Source organism: Panthera tigris, chromosome A2 (genome assembly GCF_018350195.1).
Source record: "Panthera tigris isolate Pti1 chromosome A2, P.tigris_Pti1_mat1.1, whole genome shotgun sequence".
Lineage (NCBI taxonomy): Eukaryota > Metazoa > Chordata > Mammalia > Carnivora > Felidae > Panthera > Panthera tigris.
In genome coordinates this window covers 7,783,367-7,803,381 of record NC_056661.1, presented here as the reverse complement: position 1 = coordinate 7,803,381, position 20,015 = coordinate 7,783,367, and the positions used below count along the sequence as shown (strand labels likewise).

Below are 20,015 nucleotides of genomic sequence, written 5' to 3'. Positions count from 1 at the left end.
TCCCGGAACCAGGCCTGGGGGAATCACCTAGCTCCCACCCCCAAGTGTTAGCCGGGTTAGAGGGCAGCGCTCTGGGCGGAAGAGATAAAGGGTAGGGAGCTGGAGGAAGGAGTGCGGTCCCCACCCCGGCCCAAGGGTCAGCTGAGAGCAGGAAACTGGACACCGAGAGAGCAAGCCCCGGGTCACACCGCATGAAGGCGGCTTGCACTGCGCCTGACACATAGTAGGCCCTCAAAAACAAACAAGCAAAAATAGTTTATTTAGGAATATCCCGCGGGGTTGGCATTGGAACCTTGGGCTGCTTCCACATCGCAGACTGAAGCAGACGGACCCAGAGTCCTTTATAAAAACTTTATTGGGGGGCGGGGTAGAAAAAGGGGATGACGCCCCTGGAATTGAATAAATAAGTGAATAAATAAATAAATACATAAATAAATAGAACAATAAGTAAGCCCCCCTGTGCCTCTGGGGGGGGCGTCCCCCGGCCCGCGGGGAGAGGGGAGCGGGCTCACGCTGACGTCAGCTGGATGGCAAAGACCTCGCCCCCGGCCTGCGCCTCCGCGGTGCCCGCAGCCTCGGTTCCACCTTCGGCTGCGGCCGTGCTCCCTCCAGCGCCGCCGCCCGCGCCGTTGAGACACACGGCCTCACCAGAGCTTTCGGCCTCCTGCACGTTATACTCGCCCTTCTTGCAAGCGGTGGACTGCACGTAGAAGGCCAGGCCGGCCCCCGCGGCCAGCAGCGCTGCGCCCCCCGCCGCGCCGCCCACGGCGACCCACAGCCACGGACCTGCGGGGTGGAGATCCTCAAAGAGGGTGGACCGGCTCAAGGCCCCCAAGCCCGGCCTCCTCTTTTCCCTCCCCGCAGGCACAAGGTCAGACCTCCCGGGCCTGGCAGAGAACCCCAGGGAACTCACAGCGCGGGGTGGGGGATAGGAGAAAGCCCGGAAGGCTACCCCGAGCGCCCCGACTCCGAGGAGTGTCATCTCGACATTGGATAGAAGCCCCTAGCCCCAGAGATACCCACAAGTGAACCAACTCACCCCCAAAAGGATGAAGGTGGGGGGAGACCGGGTCATTCCTTCACCCGGAAAAACCACAGCGATACGCAAAGTGGGGGGAAGGGATCTTGGCGGGGGGCCCCCCTCACCCGCCTCCTCTGCTCTAGGTCCCTCTCCAACCCCCCTTCTCCACAGCGACGCAGTGAAGGGCGAATTATTAGATCAAGTCTCTTATCACACACAACCGACCCCCAAGTTAATAAGCTCCTTCCGACAGCCATCACAGCCCTGGAGGGTCCCTCCCCGTGAGCTCCAGTCCTCCCTCCACCTTCCGCCCCCAACCCGCCATCGAAACCCCACTTGCCAGGGCGCCCCTGACTTCGGCCCTGGCACACTTCAGTCTCGGGTGCGGCGGAATGGGAGCGGAAACAAGGACCGGGTTCAGGGGCCCCAAGCCGCAGGCCACGCCCCCTGAAGATCCCCCGCCCCGCCCCTCCAGCCGCCACTCACCAGCCACGCGCACTGTGATGCGCCGCGCGTGGCGCCCGTGCGCGTTGGTGGCTGCGCACTCGTACTCGCCGCCGTGGCTGCCCATGGCGCCCGCCACGCTCAGCGTGCTGTTGTTACTCGAGAGGCCGATGTTGGGCGCCCCCGGGGGCGCGCGCCAGCTGATCTGGGCTGGGGGCCAGGCCTCCGCACGGCAGGTCAACGTGAAGTTCCCACCTGGCCGCACGCCTCCGGGAGGCGAGGCTGCCAACTCGGCCACCACCGGGCGGTCTGCAGGGGACAGGAGGTTGGAGGGACCGCTCAGAGCCGGTCCAGCCACTGACCTACTGACCTTCCACCCAACCACAATCTGAGAGCACCCTTCTTCAGATGGGCAGGCGAGGACCCTGCCTCCCACCAGAGCCACCTCTCCCCATAATCGGGCTGTCATCAGCACTAAAATCCTGTGCCCTGCCTCAAGGAATGAGAAGTGGGGCCCTGCACCAGTGCCCTTTTGACCTAGAACTTGAGGGGGCCCGGGCTCCTGTTCCCTAGAGTTTTCATTCTCCTCAGGTTTAGATGAGGAATTCTTATCCCCAGGAAGGGGTCTGGGGAGGTGCCCTTGAACTGTCTTGGGCAATCCTACTGCTGCAAGTCACTGTTTTGGGGACCGGGTGCCCTCCATCTGGTGCTGCTCCCACTCACATTCCACGCCCACGGTGACAGTCCGTGCGTCCGTGCCATGCGTGTTGGTGGCCAAGCAGCGGTAGGTACCCGCATCTTCTCTGGACACGCGCAGCCGCTGAGGCCTGGGCACGCCCTCCCGGGAGCAGCGCACTTGTGGGGAGGGGCGACCCCGGGCGGCGCAGGCCAGCGCGGCAGCCTCAGTCCCTTCCAGCCACGTCTGGTGACTCGGGCAGGTGGACTCATCCATTTGCGGTGGCGCTGCAAAGCAGCCATGGGGGACGTTAGGCGGGGCGCAGACCCTGGGGCACCCCTACTTCCCACCAGCCTGGGCCCCGCTCACACTCCGTGCTCACGGCGACTGTCTTGACCACGGAGCCGTGCCTGTTGGTAGCGTTGCAGACGTAGATACCAGGTACCAGTTCACTAGAGATGCGGGGGACTCTGGGACTAGGGTCTGGGGGTGCCAGTGGGAGCAGCATCCCTTCACTGGTGCCCTCTGAGCCGATGCACTCCACGCTTGGCTCTGGCTTTCCATCCACCTCACAAGAAAACAGCTGCCCAGATCCTTCCACCCATGTCCAATTGCTGGGGCAGCTGGGCTCCTCAAAACTGGGGCCATCTGGGGAGCAGAAGGTCACACAGAGACTGGAAGTCAGGCCAGGGTTATCCTCACATACCATCCTGCCCCGTGTTGTCCCCACTCACATTCCACCGTGACAGCCACAGTTTTGGCTGCAGAACCTCGAGCATTGGTGGCTTCGCAGCGGTAGGTTCCTGCGTGCTCCCGGACCACATGCAGCAGGCCCTCCAGGACCCTGGCCTCCCCAGAGCGCACACAGCTCACGGTCGGCGGCGGGACTCCATGAGCCACACAGCTCAGTGAGACTTCTGTTCCTTCCAGCCATGTAATGTGTTCTGGGCAGCCCACGCTGTCCAGCGCTGGGGTGTCTGGAGGAAGATATGTTGTTCGGTTTGGGGTTTAGGGACTGGCCTAATGTCCCTAGACCCCTTTCCGTCCAAGGGCGGCCACAAAGTGCTGGGCAGGCACAAAGACACTGAACCAAAGAGGTTTCACGCTGGTTGAGCTGTGAGCTGTTTGGAGCCCTTTTTCTGCAAAGGGCCCTTTTCTACAAAGCGCCCATAGGACCGTCCCCGAGTCTTTGACCTAAAATTGTTAGAGGGCTTGGAAAGTCCCCCTTTCCAAGATTCCGTCCAGATGTCGCACCCCAGACCCTTATGGACACGTCTACTTCTTCCTCTCCCTCTTTCCCCAAGATCTTTCCCTAATCCCACTCGCCAGCCTCTTCCCTCTTCCAAAATCCTGCCCAAAGTCACACTTCAGATCCTGTTCCCACTCTTCCTTGTAGGCTTAGTTGCCCCTAGACCCTGTTAGAGATGCGCCCTGTGCACCCCCACTCACACTCCACCGTCAGCGTCACGTCCTTGACTGCCTGGCCCTGGACATTGGCCGCAGTGCAGCGGTAAGTGCCGGCGAGAGCACGAGTGACCGGGCCCAGCAGGCCCAGCGCCAGCACTGCCCCGCTGTCAGGCCGTGCGCAGTGCACGGAGGGAGCGGGGTTTCCTCGGGCTTCACAGCGCAGCGTCTGTTCTGGGCCCTCAGGCCACGTCCAGCTCCTGGGACAGTCCGAATCGTCCAGCCGAGGGGCGTCTGCAGGCAGGGGCGTGGGATACAGAGAAGCCGAACATGGACCTTGAGGAAAAGCCTCACTTCCACAGCAGGGCCAGGGACTGGACAGGTCCTTGGAAATCACGGGGAGGAGAGGTTAAAGGCCAACTCACATAGGACGCGGAGTTCGGCGCTCTTGTTCTTGCTTAGGGTCTCCCCGTCCACCTCGAGAGTGGCATCACAGAAGAAGCTGCGCCTGTCGTCGTCCTCGGTGGCATTTAGCTGAAGCTGGGTGGGCTGCCCTGGGACCACGGCTGGAATTCCGTCCAGTGTGACCAGGACTCTGGCCCCAGCTGAGCAACTTACTGTCACCACCTTCCCTTCGGGGATGGTGGGCTCGCTCAGGGTCAGGACCGGCGCCGGGAAGCCTGGGGACAGGGCATTGGCGGTGAATCCCTTGACCACGCCCCTCCTGCGGGTCGAGGCTGATCCTTATCTACCCGAACCCCCCGGGCTCTGCGGCCAAACTAAGGGTACCGCGCTCCGCCCCTCGGGATGCGCAGGCTCCGCCCCATCTCGCCCCGCCCCCTTGAGGTTGTCTCCGCCAAATCTTTCGGAGATCCTCGCTGGGTTTGCGGCCTTCCCTTTCCGGCGTCTCATATTCCGCCTGCTATTCAGTCTCTGTCACCCCTTATGGACTTTCGGACTACGCCTATTCCTATACTAAGGCCCCGCCCACTGTTTGCCCCGCCTTCCCGTTCCTCTGGCTCCACCCCAGAGCCGCGCAGGGTCCGCGTCACTCCCTCTTACTGTAAATAGTCACGTTCTCCCGGTCTCGCGGCTCTCGCCCCCCAGGGTCACGTTGCAGACCAGCTGGCTGGCGCCCTCCTGTTCTGCACTAGCTGTGGCTGTGGCAGTGGCCATAAGCGCGTCCCCCTCGAAGGTGATTTCGGGACTCAGCCTCTGATCCCCTAGCGCCAGGTAGACCCAAGCCTCCGAGGCTGGAAATAGCTCGTCCAAGGCGCAGCTCACGGGTCTTTCTGAGCCCACTTCCAAGAGTCGGGGGGCAGCGAGGCGCGGGCGGTCCGGAGACAGGGCTGGGAGTCACAGAACAGCTTGAATTTATGTATCAAACGCTCAGTACGTGCTAAGCACGTTCCATGCACCATCTTATCGTATTATCCTCAAGGCACGTAGGGGAAAACAACGTGCAGCTGGGGCATGTTGGAATTAGGATTAGAATTCAGATTTCCCTGCCTCCAAATTTCTTAACACTTGCCCGACCCCTTTTGGTCCCCTTCTCCCGACACTCACTCACCGAAGGTTCGGAGCTGTCTGGGGGCGGAGCTGTTTTCAAAGAGCCCCAGGCCGTGCGGCCTCAGGTCCAGCTCCGCGCGGCAAGAGAAATTGGCCCCATGGTCCTCCCTTCGCGCCAGTACTGTAGCTGTAAGAACAGCGCCCCGCGCTCGGGGTGGCTCCCCCGCGAAGCTGCGACGGATGAGCTCCTGGGCTCCCCGCAACAGGGTCAATGTGAGGCTCCCACGAGGCCCAGCGCCCGGGACCCTACAGCTCAGGGTAAAGTTCTCGCCCACAGGCTGCCAGGCAGGCAGCGGCACCAGCTCTACACGATCCGGCCGCTCTGGAAAGGGTAACCACAGCTTTTTGGAAACGCGGGGGTTTAGAGGGACGTGGCGTGGAACCAGGGGCCCAGAGAGGGAGCGCGTGGGGATCCAGAGGGTGGAGCCCGAAGGGGAGGACTCTGTGACCCAGGGGGCGGGGCTTGGAAGGGAGGGAAAGTAGTAGAGTAAGCGTGGCCGCTGAGAACTCACGGAAAGTACGAATGAGCCCACGCGCCTGCAGTGTGCGCCGCGCGCAGCGGAAGAAGCAGACAGGCTGGGTCTCCGGCTCACGGATGTCCACCAGCTGCCGAGCCAGCCAGCGCAAGCCCCTCTGGGTCCCATTCCGGCGCAGCGAGGTCTCCAGGCCACCGCGCTCAGGTCGTGGGCAGTTAGTGCTGCAATTCAGCCACAAAGATCCCCCGCGCTCCACGAGCGCCACGCGGGGCTGCAGATCCGCCCAAAAGGGCTCCTGCGCGACCGCTGCCCAGGGAAACGTGGGCTCAGCCTGGGGAGCCACTTTCCTGGGATCTTAGTGCCCCCATTCGAATCAGGGATTCTTAGGGAATTAGCAGGGGGCAAGAAAGAACTCAGGAGCCCTGCCATCCTGTCCCGGCCTCAGGTTTGCAGGCGCGCTCCCAGGGTTCAAACCTCGAGGGCGTCTCTGGGACGGGGCAGCGGAGACACCCCCGTCTCCAAGATGCCCATGGAGCGATGGGAAAGCATGGGGGGAGGGGGGAGGGGATGAAAGATGGGGTCTTTGACGCACACCGCAAGGATGGGAGGAGGGGACCTCGTGTGGAGGAAGGAAAACGAACTGGTTCTCAGGATTCTTGCCGGAGAGGGGGGAGACAGGTTGAGGCGAGGGCAAAGGGGAGGTGAAACTGAGTCAAGCATAAGTGAGGACCCCCCAAACCCGGGAGAACACAGAAGGCTGGGCTCTTGGAAGGAATCGCGGTAACAGCTGAGGGACTCGGTTGCCAGGGCTCCGGATGGAGCGGGAATAGCTCCTCTGAGTCACAGCAGTTGGGGAAATCGGGTCTTTCCGGACCACGAGTGAGGAAGATGTCAGTCCGTGGACCAGGGTGCATAACAGAGCGTGGGGAGGTACCCCGGAAGGGGACAAGGGAGACACGGGGTATCCAGAGCATGAGGCTGGATTCGGAAGAGCATCCAGGATCTCGAAGAAGACAGTAGGGTAGAGATCTGGGCGAACGAGGAGTCTGGAAGCTGGGTCTCCAGTGTATGTTGGTGGGAAGAGGGATAGAGGGGAAAGGCCAGGGCTCAAGGTGGGGCAGAAGCGTGGGAGTGGAGCGAGAGGAGGGCGGAGCCGGGAGGGGCTTGTGGCCGCTTATCTGGTCCGGGAACTCCGCCCCCACCCTGTCCACCCTGAGCCAGGACCCGGCTCTTACCTGAGAGGCCGAGGAACCCCAGGCCCAGGGCAGCCCAGAGGCCGAGCAACGCCCGGCACAGCCCTGGCGAGGGCCCTGGCATCGCCGCCGCGGGGGAAGCGCAGGAGGCGAGGAGAGCGCGAGCGCGGAGCTGGGCTAGAGGACGGCGCGGCGGGTGGGTTGTGGAGGAGGCAGAGTTGCGTTCGGGGATTGGTTTAACGTTGGTAACTTGGTTTCCAAGGAGGGGGCGGCGGCAGAGGCGGCTGGGGGGGCGGGAGGGCGAGCGTGCTCCAGGCTCCCGGCCTTGGCGAAGGCGTGCTGGCAGGAGCAAGCGACCCCCGGGGTCTACGTGGAAGCCCGCCCCATCGCCCGGGGCCTTCTGGGGGCGGCCGCGCGCTCCCGCGTCATCCTCCGCGGCGAAGCGGAGGTCCGGGGATGCTGGGTTGCCCTTCTCAAACCCCCACGCTACCCCTAGCTTGGATGCCGTGATAATGAGCTGGACTCAGAGCTCCGCCCCCATAGTTATCCGTTCCCCCCCCCGCCCCCCCTCCACCTCCGCCCCGCGCCCCTTGAGCAGGGGGTTGAGGGTTTGAGGGCTAGGAGAGATCTGGAAAGAGCAGGATGGGGGAAGGCACAGTTCTAGGGAAGGGTATGGGGAGGCCTCCCTCACGGATCCTTCTCCTTTTGACCTGGAGAGCTGAGGATTACAGCCACGCCCCTAGTCCCCCTCCGGCTCCGCCCCCGCACGCGACAGAGGGGGTGGGGACGAAAGTGCCAGCGATTCGGGAACACGTGTGCATGCGCGCAGCGTTCGCGGGCGTCTAAATTAGGGTCGGCTCCGCTCTGGGTCTGTATTTACCCAGCGTGCAGCGGGCACGTGTCTACGCGGCGTGTATGAGCTCAAGCCTCGGAAGAGCACCCCAGAATCCGCTTTCCGCGCGGTAGGCGGGGCCCTGGACAGCCCGGGCCCTGCCAGATACCCAGTGCGGGCTCGGATTCTGTCCACGCGAGACCAAGAGACCAACTATAACACTTCGACCCTTCATCCGGGCCCCAAGCTTTGACACCCCCGCATGTGCCCGGTGACTATCAAGACGTTGCCAGGACGTGAGTCTGTGACACCCCACTGGGCCATCTGATTGCTCCTTCCCTGCAGTCACCACATGGGTACCTTTTCTTCATATCTCTGTTCCTCAGTGTCATGGGCCCCCTCCCATTTGTGCTCTCCCCCCAGCACTAACAGTGAACTGTGGGGGCCAGTTCTCGCCCCACCCCTGTCCTCCAGGAAAGTGCTAGGTTTTAAGGGGGGTGGGGGATAGGAAAGGAAACTTAACATCCAATCAGAGCTGCAGCGTGGCAGCAGCAGAGCCAATCGGGAAAAACCATACTGTGAGCCACCCCCTACCACCACCACAGCCCCAAGCCCTCCAGTACTCAAACTATGCCTATCTGCACCCCTCTGATAATGCCTGCAGGAGAAGTACTTTGCCCCACTTGGGTGGAAATGCGGAGGGACTGGGACGCCCAGGTCCCCAGGTGGTTGAGAATGAGGAAACCTCAGGTGCCCTCAGAGAGACCAGGAACTTGGAGAACGTGATTGAGGCAGGGCCAAAAAGGAACCCTAATGGGTCGGGACGTTTAGGCCACGGGACAGAGGCTGACTGAGGAAGGCTTTATTGAACCAGTCAGGGTTCCCCAAATTGCTTCTGATTCCTTTTTCCTCTGGCTCAGCGGTCATGGACCACCCCCTCTGCGCCCCGGGACTGCATCAGTAGCCATTTTCGCAGGTAGGTGGCCCCCACGACGAGAAGGATCCCCACAAAGGCCGCGATGGAGGTGGAGGCCAAGACCTTGGGCGCGGGGCTCCAAGCTGGGGACAGGAGGTGAGAATTAGGAAGGGAACACATGTTGATGTGACGCCCCGCATGGAGCTGCCGCTTGGCTCTCTCACCCTGCTGGGGTCATAACCCTTCCCCACCCCTCCTCAAGTCTCCAGGATTCCAAAGGTGCCTCACCGAGGACTGTGAGCGTCATGGGTGCCGAGCTGCTGCGGACCACCAAGCCATCAAGATTGAGGCGTGCGTGGCAGGTCACGGGCTGCAAGAAGTCGCGGGGCCTAGCTGGTAACGTGTACGTCAGCGTCACATTGGCCAGGTCCAGGCCAGTGAAGCGCTCCAGGTTCTCAGAGTAGATGACCCGGCCGCCGCGCCTCAGAGTCACCACCAGGAAGCCCACGGGGAATACGTGTGTCACGTGGCAGCGCAGCGTGTACTCACTGCCCACTAAGACTGGGGGATCCAGGATCACGCTGTGCGGCTGTTCTAAAGCAAGAGGGGGCCGCTGAGCAAGGTGCGCGTGCGCCCCCTAACGCGACTGTCAAATACCCCCCCCCACCGTCCCCCTCCCCTCACCCCAGAAGAACCTGAGCCCCAGTCCCTCACTGTAGGCGGTGATCTTGGCCGTGGCCCCCCGCGTTTCTCCTGCGCAGGTGACGAAGCAGCGCACCTCGGAGCTCCAGGCCCTCACATCCAACAGCTCGTAGGATACCCAGCCAGGCCCACTAAGCGTTCGGCCCCGCCGCAGCCGAGTGCTGAGGCTGGAATTCTCCGGCAGGGGGCAGCTGCTGCTGCAGTTAAGCCACACTGAACCCCCCGGCGGCACGGCCTTGAACGCCGGGCTCACGCGCACCCAGAAGGACGCCGAGGTCTCCGAGGGCTCCGGAGAGTTGCCTCCGGGGCCTTGAGCCCGCGCAGCCCGGCGCCAATGCGCGCTCCCGCCTCCCCGGTAGGCAGCCGCCAGCAAAACCAGCAGCGAGAGGGGGAGCAGAGACCCCATGGGAAAGGGCCCAGACTGAGGGGCCCCGCGCCAGGGAGCCAAAGCTGGCTGTGGAGATAAAGAGGCCCGCAGCCCCGCCTCCTCAGCCCCACCCGGAGAGACAGAGGCCCCTAGAGGGCCCTGGAGCCTGCGTAAAGACCCTCAGCCCCTCCCTCGGCTCAAGAACGGGATTCCAAACCACCAGAAACCAAGGGTCAGAGAGCTTTCTGGAGAGGAATCTTTAATTTTCGCTAGAATCTTAAGAGGTTCTAAAGAGCTCCAGATTTGGACCAGAGCCTCAGGGGTGGACCTTGAACCGGCAGCCTTTTCTTAGGGGAGGAAATGGGAGGATGAGGAGGAAGTGGGAGGATGGGACTAGAAAGGGCTCCAGCTGGACGTGACATCTTCCCTCAACTCACACAAGGCAGGCGCAGAGAGGAAGCTTTATTAGCAAGCTTTATTAGCACAAGAAAGAGGCTTCTGGAACTGGGAGGGGATCCTCCCAGGCCCCTCCTCCGCACTGCCTGCAGGGCCCTTGTCTCCGCTGGAATTTGGAGCTGCCAGAGTGCTCTGTTCTTGCATGGTCCCAAGATGGAACCAGGTAGGACAAGGCAGGGACACACAGCGGTTGGGCATAGTTTCATGGGACTACATGGTTTAGCTGCCAGTGAATGGGCATTCATGTTTAGGCACGCCACAGTGTCACTGTGAGCACTAGCAGATGCTTATGGGCAGAGAGGTGGTTGACAGAGGTCAGTGTCAGAGATGGGGGGAGGAGTAAGGGCTCAGTGGTTGCCCCTGGGCAGGTTACCAACTAAACCGTATCACCATTGCCAGTCCCCTTCTGGGGGAAAGCAGCTTAGCCAGCCGGAGTAGGAAATTCCAGCCCACTTGATCTTTTTGCCAGGCACTCCTTTGCAGTGCACAGCCAGTACAACTGTACCTGGCGGCCCTGAATGAGGCTAGACTGAGAGCTCCCTGAGAACAGGAACCTACGTTCCTCTTCTTTACTATTCTAACCCACATAAAAGGCACTCAATAAATAGCTCATAAGAGAACAAAATTAATAAATACATCCATCAAAAGTTGGGGACAGTCAATGGACAGCCGCACTGGAGCTGGCATGTCAGAGGAAGGATGGGGATATGTTTCCATGCTGTATGTGTTTGTGCAGGCCACTTCTCCCTAGGACTGCGGGGCCTCAGCACACGCAGCAGGGGTGAGTTTCACTGTTTCGCAGTTGGGTGTCCCAGGTCAAGTGTCCCACCACACCCCCTCTGGTCTGGTCAGGCTTTGGCACCCCTCATAGTCATGACCCAAGTCCCGCCCCCTCCTCATGGCTCAGTCCTGTGACAACAGGTCAGGTGTGAGGCTTGGGGATCCTAAGTGTGCATGTGCCTTGATCCCCAATGCTGTCTGTATCCTGAGGCCTCTGTCCTGTCCTCGGGCGTCCTGGGAAGGTGGGTGGAGCTGAATGGACCATTGTTCAATGTGGCACCGTTGCCACTGTGTGGGGGGCTGAGGAGGAGGCCCTGTCCTGGGACAGGTTCAGGGTGGCGTGGCTGGTGTGTTCAGCTTCATGGCAGCCGCCTCCTGGGCCTTCTGTAACTTGTATTTCTGGATCTTCCGCTGGCGGTTATAGAAGTAAGCAGCTAGGCCCGCAGCTCCTATGGTGAAAGCAACTGTCACCAGAATGGTGGTGAGGATGTAATTCCGGTGGTCTGTGGGGGAGGACACAGTGGGTGATGAAGGTCGAGCCAGGCTCACTGCCTCTGCCCTGCCCAGCCCTAAACGCCGGCACACTCACAGATCACGTTCACGACCACTTCACGGGTGACTTCACCACGGGGGCTCCTGGCCTGACACAGGTAAGTGCCTGCAACCTCCCGCGTGACAGGTCTCAGGTCCCCGATGGGCAGCAGAGCATTATCCCCCTTCCGGTGACACTTCAGCTCAGGAACTGGATTTCCCCAAGCTTGGCATGTCAGGGTCTGCTGGGAGCCTTCCTGCCACGTCCAGTTTCCCAGACAATCCCTCTTGTCTAGTCGGGGACCATCTGGAGAAACACAGCAAGATGAGGGATGAGGTCAGGGACCAGGACACCCCTCACCACCCGGGACAGGAGGACCCTGGAATCTGGGCAGAGGGCTGGAGGGGACCCCCAGAGGGCAGGAGCTCCAGGGGCCCTAGGGGTTGGGTCTTGAGGGTTAGGAGTCATTGTCCAGCAGCTCCACTCACACAGGACACGGAGCTCCCGGGTCTGGTTCTTGCGTAGCACCTGCCCGGCCACCTCCAGGAGAGCAGAGCAGAAGAAGATGCGCCCATTGTCCTCGGCGCTGGCATTTAGTTGGAGCTGGGCCCTGGGTCCTGGAAGCCTTGCCGGGACCCCCCCGCTCAGCATCACCAGGGCCCCGGCCTGGGCTTCACACTCCACGGTCACCACAGTCTGTTCTGAGACCTCTGGCTCACTCAGCGTCAGGTTGGGAGCCGGGAAGCCTGGGGGCGGGGCACACGGTGAGCACCGCCTCCCAGCACCGGTCCCACCCCTTGGAAGCCCCGCCCCGTCTCTACTTACTGTAGATGGTCACATTCTCCCGCCACGACCGGCTCTGGTGTCCCAGGGTCACCACGCACGACAGCTGGTGGGTGCCCTCCTCTTCCATGTTGGCCTTATCATGGGCCGTGGCCAAGAGGGAGTCGTTTTCGTGCGTGACTGTGGGGTGCAGGTTCCGGCCAGACAGCTCCAGGCGGACTTGGGCCTCCGAAGCTGGGAACAGCCCGTCCATGGTGCAGTCCACGGGCCACTCTGTGCCCGCTTCCACAATGCTGGGGGTAGCAAGGTTTGGGTGCGTCTCTGGCAGGACTGGTGAGAGAGGGTGGGTGTGAACACAGAGGGGACAGGCAACCTAAAGCCCTTTTCTGGGGGCATCTTCATTCCCTCATCTGGGGCATCCTCCTCCCAAGAGCCTCTGTGGCCCGGGGTCACCCCTGCCCCGGCACACATATGGGGTTACATATGGGGTTACCGCCTTCTCAGAAGATCCTGCAGCTGGGGCGCCCCATCCCAGTGCACCCCATCCCAATGGCCAAGAACATGCTCTTTCCCAGGAGCCCTTGTAATCTAGGTAGGTCACCACCTTAGCACCCCCATGACCAAAGGCCCCTCTCTTCCCCCACCCCCACCCCCACCCCCACCCAGCCTATCCTCTCTGGCAGCTCCCCAGCGCCTCACCGAAAGTTCGGAGCTGCCTGGGGGCCGAGCTGTTCTGGAACAGACCCAGCCCTCGGGACCGCAAGTCCAGTTCCGTGCGGCACGAGAAATTGGCGAGGTGGTCGTCTCTGCCCGCCAGCACCGTGACCGTGGCCTCGGCGGGCTCCCCGACGGCCGGCTGCCGCCTCAGCTCCTCCTCCCCGCGGAGCAGCACCACCGTGAGGTTGGTCCGGGGCGCCCCGCCGGCCACCTGGCAGCGCAGGGTGAGGTTTTCGCCCACGGGCTGCCAGCGGGGCAGGGGGGCCAACTCCACGCGCTCCGGGAACCCTAGGGGCGGGGGGGGGGGGGGGGGGGGGGGTTGTGTGAGCCAGAGAGGCTGCCCGCCCGCAGGGGGCGCTGGGGTGCGGGCTGCGCCCCGTCCAGGGGCCTCCCCACTCCCCGCTCTTCACGCGACACACCCCAAACCACCTAAGCCAGACAGGAATGTTAAGAGCTTCAGGATAAACCGGTGGGAAGTCCCCAGGTGGCTGAGAAGGGGGCAAAAACAATTTATCCACTGCAGCGTCTAAGAGTGAAGAGTGGAAGGAAAAAAAAAAACAAACAAACAACCAAAAACCTCAAAATCTATCACTGGGAGTCCCGTCAAATACATACAGTAAATTTAAACTGCCCAGTCCAGTAGAGATTGAGTAGAGATTGTTTTTAAGAGACCCTATGCTCCCCCCTTCTCTTCTTCTTGGCCTTATTTCCCCCCACAGCACCCCTCACTGTCCGACACCCAAGGGTGACACACATCTTCTCAGTTAACTCGTTTCTCTATTTCCCCGTCCTGCCAGGTAACTTCAGCCCAGGAGAGGCGGTGGGGGGGAGGTCTTTGTCAACTTTGTTCCCTGATCTGTTGGTGGCACACAGTAGGCTCTCTGTATTTATAGAAAAAATAAGTTTGAGCCACCCGCACTGACTTAAGGCCTTTCAGGAGCCCCCTTTTAAGGGAAAGAAGTTCCCAAATGTGCTGTGTGGTCCCCTGAAATGTTAAAAATGCAAGAATAACCAACAGACACTCAAAACGGAACTCTGAGTATCCCCTGAAAACACAACACGTGGGCTTGGGTTTTGCAGGCCAGGGTCCCCGTTACACATAAAGTAACAGAATTTCAGGCCAGGACTGAAAGTGAAAATTAAAAGCAGAGTCCCAGCGAGCTGCGACTTAGCACTGAGGGCCCTGGGTTTGATTCCTAGCTTTGGGGCTTCTGTGCTATGAGCTGTAGGCGAGCGACTTTGCCCTGGAAATCGCTCCAGCCCTAGCAGTTGGAGAAATCGAATCTCAGTTTCCTGAGCGGTAAAATGGGTTATTGGAGGTAGGGCTTTCATTAATGCATTTAAGAAATAGAATGACTGTAAATGGACATGAGGTTTCCTTTTAGGGTGATGGAAATGTTCTAAAATTAGATGGTGGTGAGGGCTGTGCTACTCTATAAATACATGCAAATTTGTTGAATTGTACACTTGAAAGGGGTGACTTATGTATGTATTCTGTAAATGATATCTCAGTATAGCTTTAAAAACAAAAGAGGGGGGCAAGAAAACCTTTAGACGTCCAGTGCTTACCCACCTGCACCTGCTGCAAACACGAATTTGCAGAGCTGGGTGCAAACCTCAAACCTCAGCCCCCAAAAGGAGTTCCTATCTCTGAGCACAGCTCCTTGCCCTGAAGGCCAGACTGGGGAGGAGGTCTGTCTTGCCCCTGCCTCTCCTTGAACCCCAACCTTCAGTCCTGGTTAGTTCCCTCTTCCAAGTATTTGTCTGCCCTCCCTTCCTGTACCCAGCCACTGCCCACACATGTGGCCTGGACGAGGTCCACGGCCAACTGCTCGCTGGCTTCCCAAAAGGCCAGCCTTCTGCTAATGATTGTTCTTTTTTTTAAGTTTATTTGCTTATTTATTTTGAGAGAGAGAGAGAGAGCAAAAGAGAGAGACGTGGGAAGGGCAGAGAGAGAGAAAATCCCAAGCAGGCTCAGAACCGTCAGTGCAGAGCCAATTCGGGGCTCGAACCCATGAACCATGAGATCGTGACCTGAGCCAAAACCAAGAGTTGGATACTTAACCAACTGAGCCACCCAGGCAGCCCGGCCTTCTGCTATCTAGATCCCTGGCCTGCTCTCACACCCTCCATGGCTTCCTAACACCCTGAGGAAGTCCCCACCGATCTGCTGGTATTCAGTCCTTCCTAACACCGACCCCCTCCGTTCAGCATGTTTTCCCACTCAAACCTAGGCTGTTCCCTCTGCCCTGAATGCCTGTCTATACCAACTTCTACTCACCCTTCAAGGCCCAGTTAGGGGTCATCTCCTACAGGAGGTAACACGCTTATCCTTTCTAGAGAAAGTTCAGCCACCCAGGGATCTTTACACCAGGGGTGGGGCAGGACCAAGCTAGATAGGGCCTCTCCTAGGTGACTCCCTGCCTGTGTGCAGGACATCGGCTCCATTTCACAGAGCTGGAAATTAAGGCAAAGCCTGGTACCCAAAGTCAGAGGGAGAGACATGGCAGACCCAGGCCCCAAAGTTGGAGCACTGGGTTTTCAACTATCATGCCAAGATGCAGAAGTCCCTCGAGGAGGTTTGCCTGGGGTTTTACAGGCCACTGGGAACGTTTGGGGACTCTCCTCAGCTGGCCAGAATCTGCCCAAACATGCTCCAAATCAGAAGCAAAGCCGCTGTTTTCCCCAAAGGCTTTGCCCAGACACCATGATGGTGGAGTGTCCTTCACGCCTCAGTGCATCATTACACCCACTCGAGGAGGTCTCATGGCAAAGTCAGTCAACAAGCCATATCCCCCGTGGCCACCAAGTCCATAAAGGCCATGCTGGGACTGGAACCCAAAGCTGTCTAACCCCGAGACCAGTTGGCTAACTCTCTCTGTCCTTTCTTCCTTGGTTGTTTGTTCCATCTTGTTTTCATCTGAATTTTATTTATTCATTGCCTATGGTAATAGTAGTTCTCACAGTTGAAAGTGCCCAGAGAAGAAGGCACATAGAAAACACTGGCCCCATGCCCTCTCCCGGAGCGCCCCTCCCCCAGCCTCTCTCTCTCATTTCTTGGATTTCCTCTCCTGGCTCCTTTCTGTGTCAACACGGGTGGCCCTCACCCCACCCTGCTGCTCCTCAACACCAAGGAGGGCATGCCACTCGTTCTGGGCACACCTCTCTTCTCTTGAACGTGACGGGACACCTTGGAGGTCATTTCTCTTTCAGGACACGGGAGCTTCCTCCTTCTCTTTGGGCAGTTGCATACTGCGCCTTCAAGTGATCAAACTACAGCGTATCTCCCCCGTGCCCTGTGCCCGAGTGGCTTGCAAACTTTTGCCCATGCAAATAAAGCCACAGTAAAATAACCCCATCCCGCAGCCCGCGCCGCTCCCGCGGGGCTGGGGACACACATAAGCCCAATCCCGAGGAATGGGATTTCTGTGTCAAAGCACACATGCGTGGGCCACTTAGAGAACTGACACCACTTCCCCACTCGGGGCTGTGCTTCTCTGTTCCCACGTTGTCAGCGATGTCCCAGGACTGCCTGCTTCCCCGCCGTCTTGCCAGCATGGCTGTTATCAACCCTTTTGATTGCTGCCAATATGTGAAAATTGCCATGTCCGGGCTACTTTTAAATTGCATCTTCTTTAACATTTTGTTTTAAATGTTTATTTATTTTTGAGAGAGAGAAAGAGAGAGAGAGAGAGAGAGACCGAGCACAAGCGGGGGAGGGGCAGAGAGAGAGGAAGACACAGAATCGGAAGCAGCTTCCAGGCTCTGAGCTGTCAGCAGAGTCCGACGCAGGGCTCGAACTCACGGACTGTGAGATCATGACCTGAGCCAAAGTCAGATGCGTTTAACCCGCTGAGTCACCCAGGTGCCCCTAAACTGCATCTCCTTTTTTGTTAATGTTTATTTATTTTGAGAGAGAGACAGAGAGAGAGAGCATGTATAAGCAGGGGAGAGGCAGAGAGAGAGGGAGAGAGACAGTCCCAAGCAGACTCCACACTGTCGGTGCAGAGCCCAAAGTAGGGCTTGAACCCACGAACAGTGAGATCCTGACCTGAGCCAAAATCAGGAATCAGATGTTCAACCGACCGAGCCACCCAGGCGCCCCCTAAACTACATCTTTTAAAAAGTCATATCTAGGGGCGCCTGGGTGGCTCGGTCAGTTAAGTGTCCAACTTTGGCTCAGGTCATGAGCTCGCGGTTGGGGAGTTCGAGCCCCATGTTGGGCTCTGTACTGACAGCTCAGAGCCTGGAGCCTGCTTTGGATTCTATGTCTCCCTCTCTCTCTGTTCCTCCCCTGCTCTTGTACTCTGTCTCTGTCTCTCTCTCTCTCTCTCTCTCTGTCAAAAATTAAGATTTAAAACAATTTTTTTGATAATAAAAAAATAAAATAAAGAGTCATATCTAGGATCTGTCACATGTTTCCAGAGGCCTATAGTGCTCAAATGTACTGAATCTCTGTAATACGCTAAATGCACCCAAGAAAATTCAAGATGGGGTTTCAAACGACAATGAGGCTTTCCGAAGATGTGCCCACCAGTGCTCTGGCGAGCCAGCTCTGTCCCCACCACCAAGCAACAAAGGCTGTCCCAGCCTGAGGGGACTCGCACGCGTCCACCTCCCCCACCCAGCCTGCCTTGTCCAGCCCCTGGGCCCAGCCACTCACAGTACACGGTGAGAGACATCGAAACCATCGTCTGTGCTTGGCAGTATGAGAAGCATATTGGAGTGCTATCTTCCTGCACACCACTCAGTTCAAAGATCTTCCAGTTGTCCCCCTGAGCGACCTCCTTCTTAGTCAGCTGAGTCTCCAGGCCCAAGAAGGCGCGATGGTCACAAGAAGTACTACAGTTCACCTGCACAGAGCCGCCTCGGGGTATGATGGCTTCTAGGGGGTGCACTGATGTTTGGGCCCCTCCAAGTCCTAGAACAAAAGATGGAAGTCAGGACAAATTGGGTTCATCAGCAATTACCATGTACCCAGCCTGGGTTGAGTGCTGGGCACAGAGCCCTGAACGAGGCAAAACGTTGCCTTCAGTGTGGGAGACAGAAAAATTCATAGGCAAACAAGATAATTAATAACTGATGTTAATAAGAGCTTTGGCAAAAACAAAACAGGGTGAGAGAACAGACAGTGACTTGGTGACAGGGTAATGTGTGAGCAGAGATCCGAATGATGAGAAGGGGCTGGCCATTCAGAGAAGAGAGAAATTAATTCTAGGCAACAGGCACAAGTGCAAAGGTCCTGAGGCAGGGTGGCTGGAGAGAGTTAGTGAGGAGGAAGAGCTGGGAGAAAGGTCAGGAAGATGGATCATGTGGGCAGGGCAGGCCATGCCAAGGACTTGTTCTTCATTCGGAGGGCAGTGGGGAGCCACGGAGGACTTGAGCAGAGGAGGGACATGAAGTCAGTGTGCTTCTCTCTCCCAGGACGTGAGGTGGAGAAGGCTAGCCCTCCAGGAATGGAAAAGTTCCAACTGAGTTGTCTCCTCCCTCTGCCAAGTGGTCTCCGCTCTCAAGACCTCAATTTCCCCTTCTGTAAGGTGGGTAAATACAGTCATCCCAGCCACCGCTTAATGCAAGAGACTCCTAGCACAGGGCAGACAGTGCCTGGCTGCAGGGAAGAAGGGGGCTTGTGGTGATTAGCTCCCTCGGACTCCCTGGTGCCTCCAAAGCTGAAAAAAAAATCTATCTGGGCCCTTCCAAAGGGCCTATCTATCTGCCTCTTGCAAAGATTGCTGTCCTCAGCTTTGGGTTCCTCTATCTGGATGGAGGTGTGGGAAAACAGCAGCTCCGTGAATTCTCCGAGAGTGATTCTGGGATAGTTCCCATTTCACAGAGTGAAATGGTGAGGCTGGGAGAAGTGCGGTTACTCAGCTGAAAAGCAGTAGAAACCACATTGGCATCTGGACTAGACCCCTTTGTTGGGCCGGTAACCACAGGTGTCCCTTTCCCACTCTCCCGCTTCCCAACACAGACCACCATTTGGCGCTCCCCCGTCTCGCTTTGACAACCCCCAGACTGGGGTTGGTCGAGGGGTGGGGCATGCCACTCTCAGCCTGGCCTTTGGGCAAGTCAGCCCTGGAATTCCCCTGAGCAGAGGCAGTCCTGGACTTCCCCAGGGGCAGGGGGGACGAGGAACAGAATGTACATGTGTGTGTGTTGGGAGGGGGGGGTCCCCAGCCTACTCAGCTTGGTGCCGGACACGTCCGCACACAATCAGACCGAGTCTTGGAGCCAGGCGTGGCACTCGGCCGGGACACAACCGTTTCGAGTGGCCGCCCTTACGTTCTCCATCTTACGGTTGAGAAACTGAGGCTCCGGGAATGTCAACCTCTAACTTGAGGCCTCCCGTGGAAGTGATCCAGGGTCTGGATTCGAACCCACTGCTGTCAACTTTCAGCCGGCGGCTCTAGCCCCAACTTCCCATAAACAGCTACCTAAGTACGACAGGGGCTTATCCCCTGCCGGCCGGGAGCGGGTCCTCCCGGTGCGTCCGGGGCGCAGCGGGGATCCGGGGAGTTGGCTCGACGGCAGCCCCACCCCGACTCACCTGGGAGCAGAGCTCCGATCAGGGCCAGGAGCGCTGGCAGCGCGGGACGGGCGGTGCCGAGAGCCATAGCGGGCCGAAGCTGGGAGAGCAGGGCACCGACCTCCGGCAGCGCAGAGACGTGCGGCGCCGACTGGGCTCATGGCCGCAGCGCGTGGGCCTTTTATTGTGGCCGGGCACGGGGGGCAGAGGGGCGGTGCTACTTTCCCGGAAACCTCGCGCCTTCCCCTCCGGAACGAGGGCTCCGGCATTTCCGGATTGAAAGGGTGCCGAGCCTAAGTGGTGTTGTCCCCCCTCGTTGGCCGCTGGAGCGCTGGAATTTCCAAACTGAGGCAACGAGGGGCGCGGCGGCCGGGCGAGCTCAGGGGGGGCTGCTCCCGGTGCGACAGGTTCGGTCCCGGGGCCGGGCTCACCGCGGTGCTGCGGTTCCGCTGCTCTAAGCGCTCTACGGAATACCGCCAGCTACCCTGGACGGTAGGGACTGTTATTGTGCCCATTCCACAGAGGGGTAAACCGAGCCTCCGAGCGGCGAGGAGGTTCGAACTCGTCTGACTCTCCAGCGCACGCAGGCCTCCTTAACCGAGTGGACGATCCCTCTTTAGG

General features: G+C 59.2%; 3 protein-coding genes across 4 annotated transcripts; all 3 read right to left on the bottom strand.

Moving 5' to 3' along the window:
• Positions 1 to 367: 367 nt before the first annotated feature.
• On the bottom strand, positions 368 to 6,907 carry ICAM5 (intercellular adhesion molecule 5). The gene is given in 12 exon segments (XM_042977290.1): positions 368 to 786; positions 1,508 to 1,774; positions 2,189 to 2,428; positions 2,511 to 2,789; positions 2,876 to 3,118; positions 3,591 to 3,839; positions 3,971 to 4,225; positions 4,608 to 4,631; positions 4,634 to 4,894; positions 5,116 to 5,436; positions 5,627 to 5,896; positions 6,826 to 6,907. Coding segments are annotated over 12 exon segments (2,769 nt in total). The 3' UTR covers positions 368 to 508.
• A 1,566-nt stretch (positions 6,908 to 8,473) lies between these two features.
• Positions 8,474 to 9,969, bottom strand: ICAM4 (intercellular adhesion molecule 4 (Landsteiner-Wiener blood group)). The gene is made up of 3 exons (XM_042978133.1): positions 9,246 to 9,969; positions 8,820 to 9,125; positions 8,474 to 8,674 (listed from the first exon to the last, which is right to left on the bottom strand). The coding sequence occupies exons 1-3, from the start codon at positions 9,637 to 9,639 to the stop codon at positions 8,532 to 8,534; spliced, it is 843 nt and encodes a 280-aa protein (XP_042834067.1). The 5' UTR covers positions 9,640 to 9,969; the 3' UTR covers positions 8,474 to 8,531.
• A 692-nt stretch (positions 9,970 to 10,661) lies between these two features.
• ICAM1 (intercellular adhesion molecule 1) lies at positions 10,662 to 19,580 on the bottom strand. 2 transcript variants are annotated; one of them, XM_042978131.1, is made up of 7 exons: positions 19,416 to 19,575; positions 17,532 to 17,789; positions 12,851 to 13,156; positions 12,194 to 12,481; positions 11,857 to 12,114; positions 11,426 to 11,674; positions 10,662 to 11,339 (listed from the first exon to the last, which is right to left on the bottom strand). In XM_042978131.1, exons 1-7 carry the CDS (start codon positions 19,480 to 19,482, stop codon positions 11,167 to 11,169), a joined length of 1,599 nt encoding a protein of 532 aa, XP_042834065.1. In that variant the 5' UTR covers positions 19,483 to 19,575; the 3' UTR covers positions 10,662 to 11,166. The 2 variants fall into 2 exon arrangements, with proteins under 2 accessions (XP_042834065.1, XP_042834066.1); XM_042978132.1 differs by having other exon boundaries at positions 11,204 to 11,285; positions 19,416 to 19,580.
• Between the last annotated feature and the right edge of the window lie 435 nt (positions 19,581 to 20,015).

Coding starts and splice junctions, on each gene's coding strand:
- ICAM4 (XM_042978133.1), bottom strand. CDS start 9,639: ATGGGGTCTCTGCTCCCCCTCTCGCTGCTGGTTTTGCTGGCGGCTGCC. Junction 9,126..9,245: donor GGCCAAGATCACCGCCTACA/GTGAGGGACTGG, acceptor CTCTTGCTTTAG/AACAGCCGCACAGCGTGATC. Junction 8,675..8,819: donor CATGACGCTCACAGTCCTCG/GTGAGGCACCTT, acceptor TCCTGTCCCCAG/CTTGGAGCCCCGCGCCCAAG.
- ICAM1 (XM_042978131.1), bottom strand. CDS start 19,482: ATGGCTCTCGGCACCGCCCGTCCCGCGCTGCCAGCGCTCCTGGCCCTG. Junction 17,790..19,415: donor GATCGGAGCTCTGCTCCCAG/GTGAGTCGGGGT, acceptor CTTTTGTTCTAG/GACTTGGAGGGGCCCAAACA. Junction 11,675..11,856: donor CCGGGAGCTCCGTGTCCTGT/GTGAGTGGAGCT, acceptor GTGTTTCTCCAG/ATGGTCCCCGACTAGACAAG.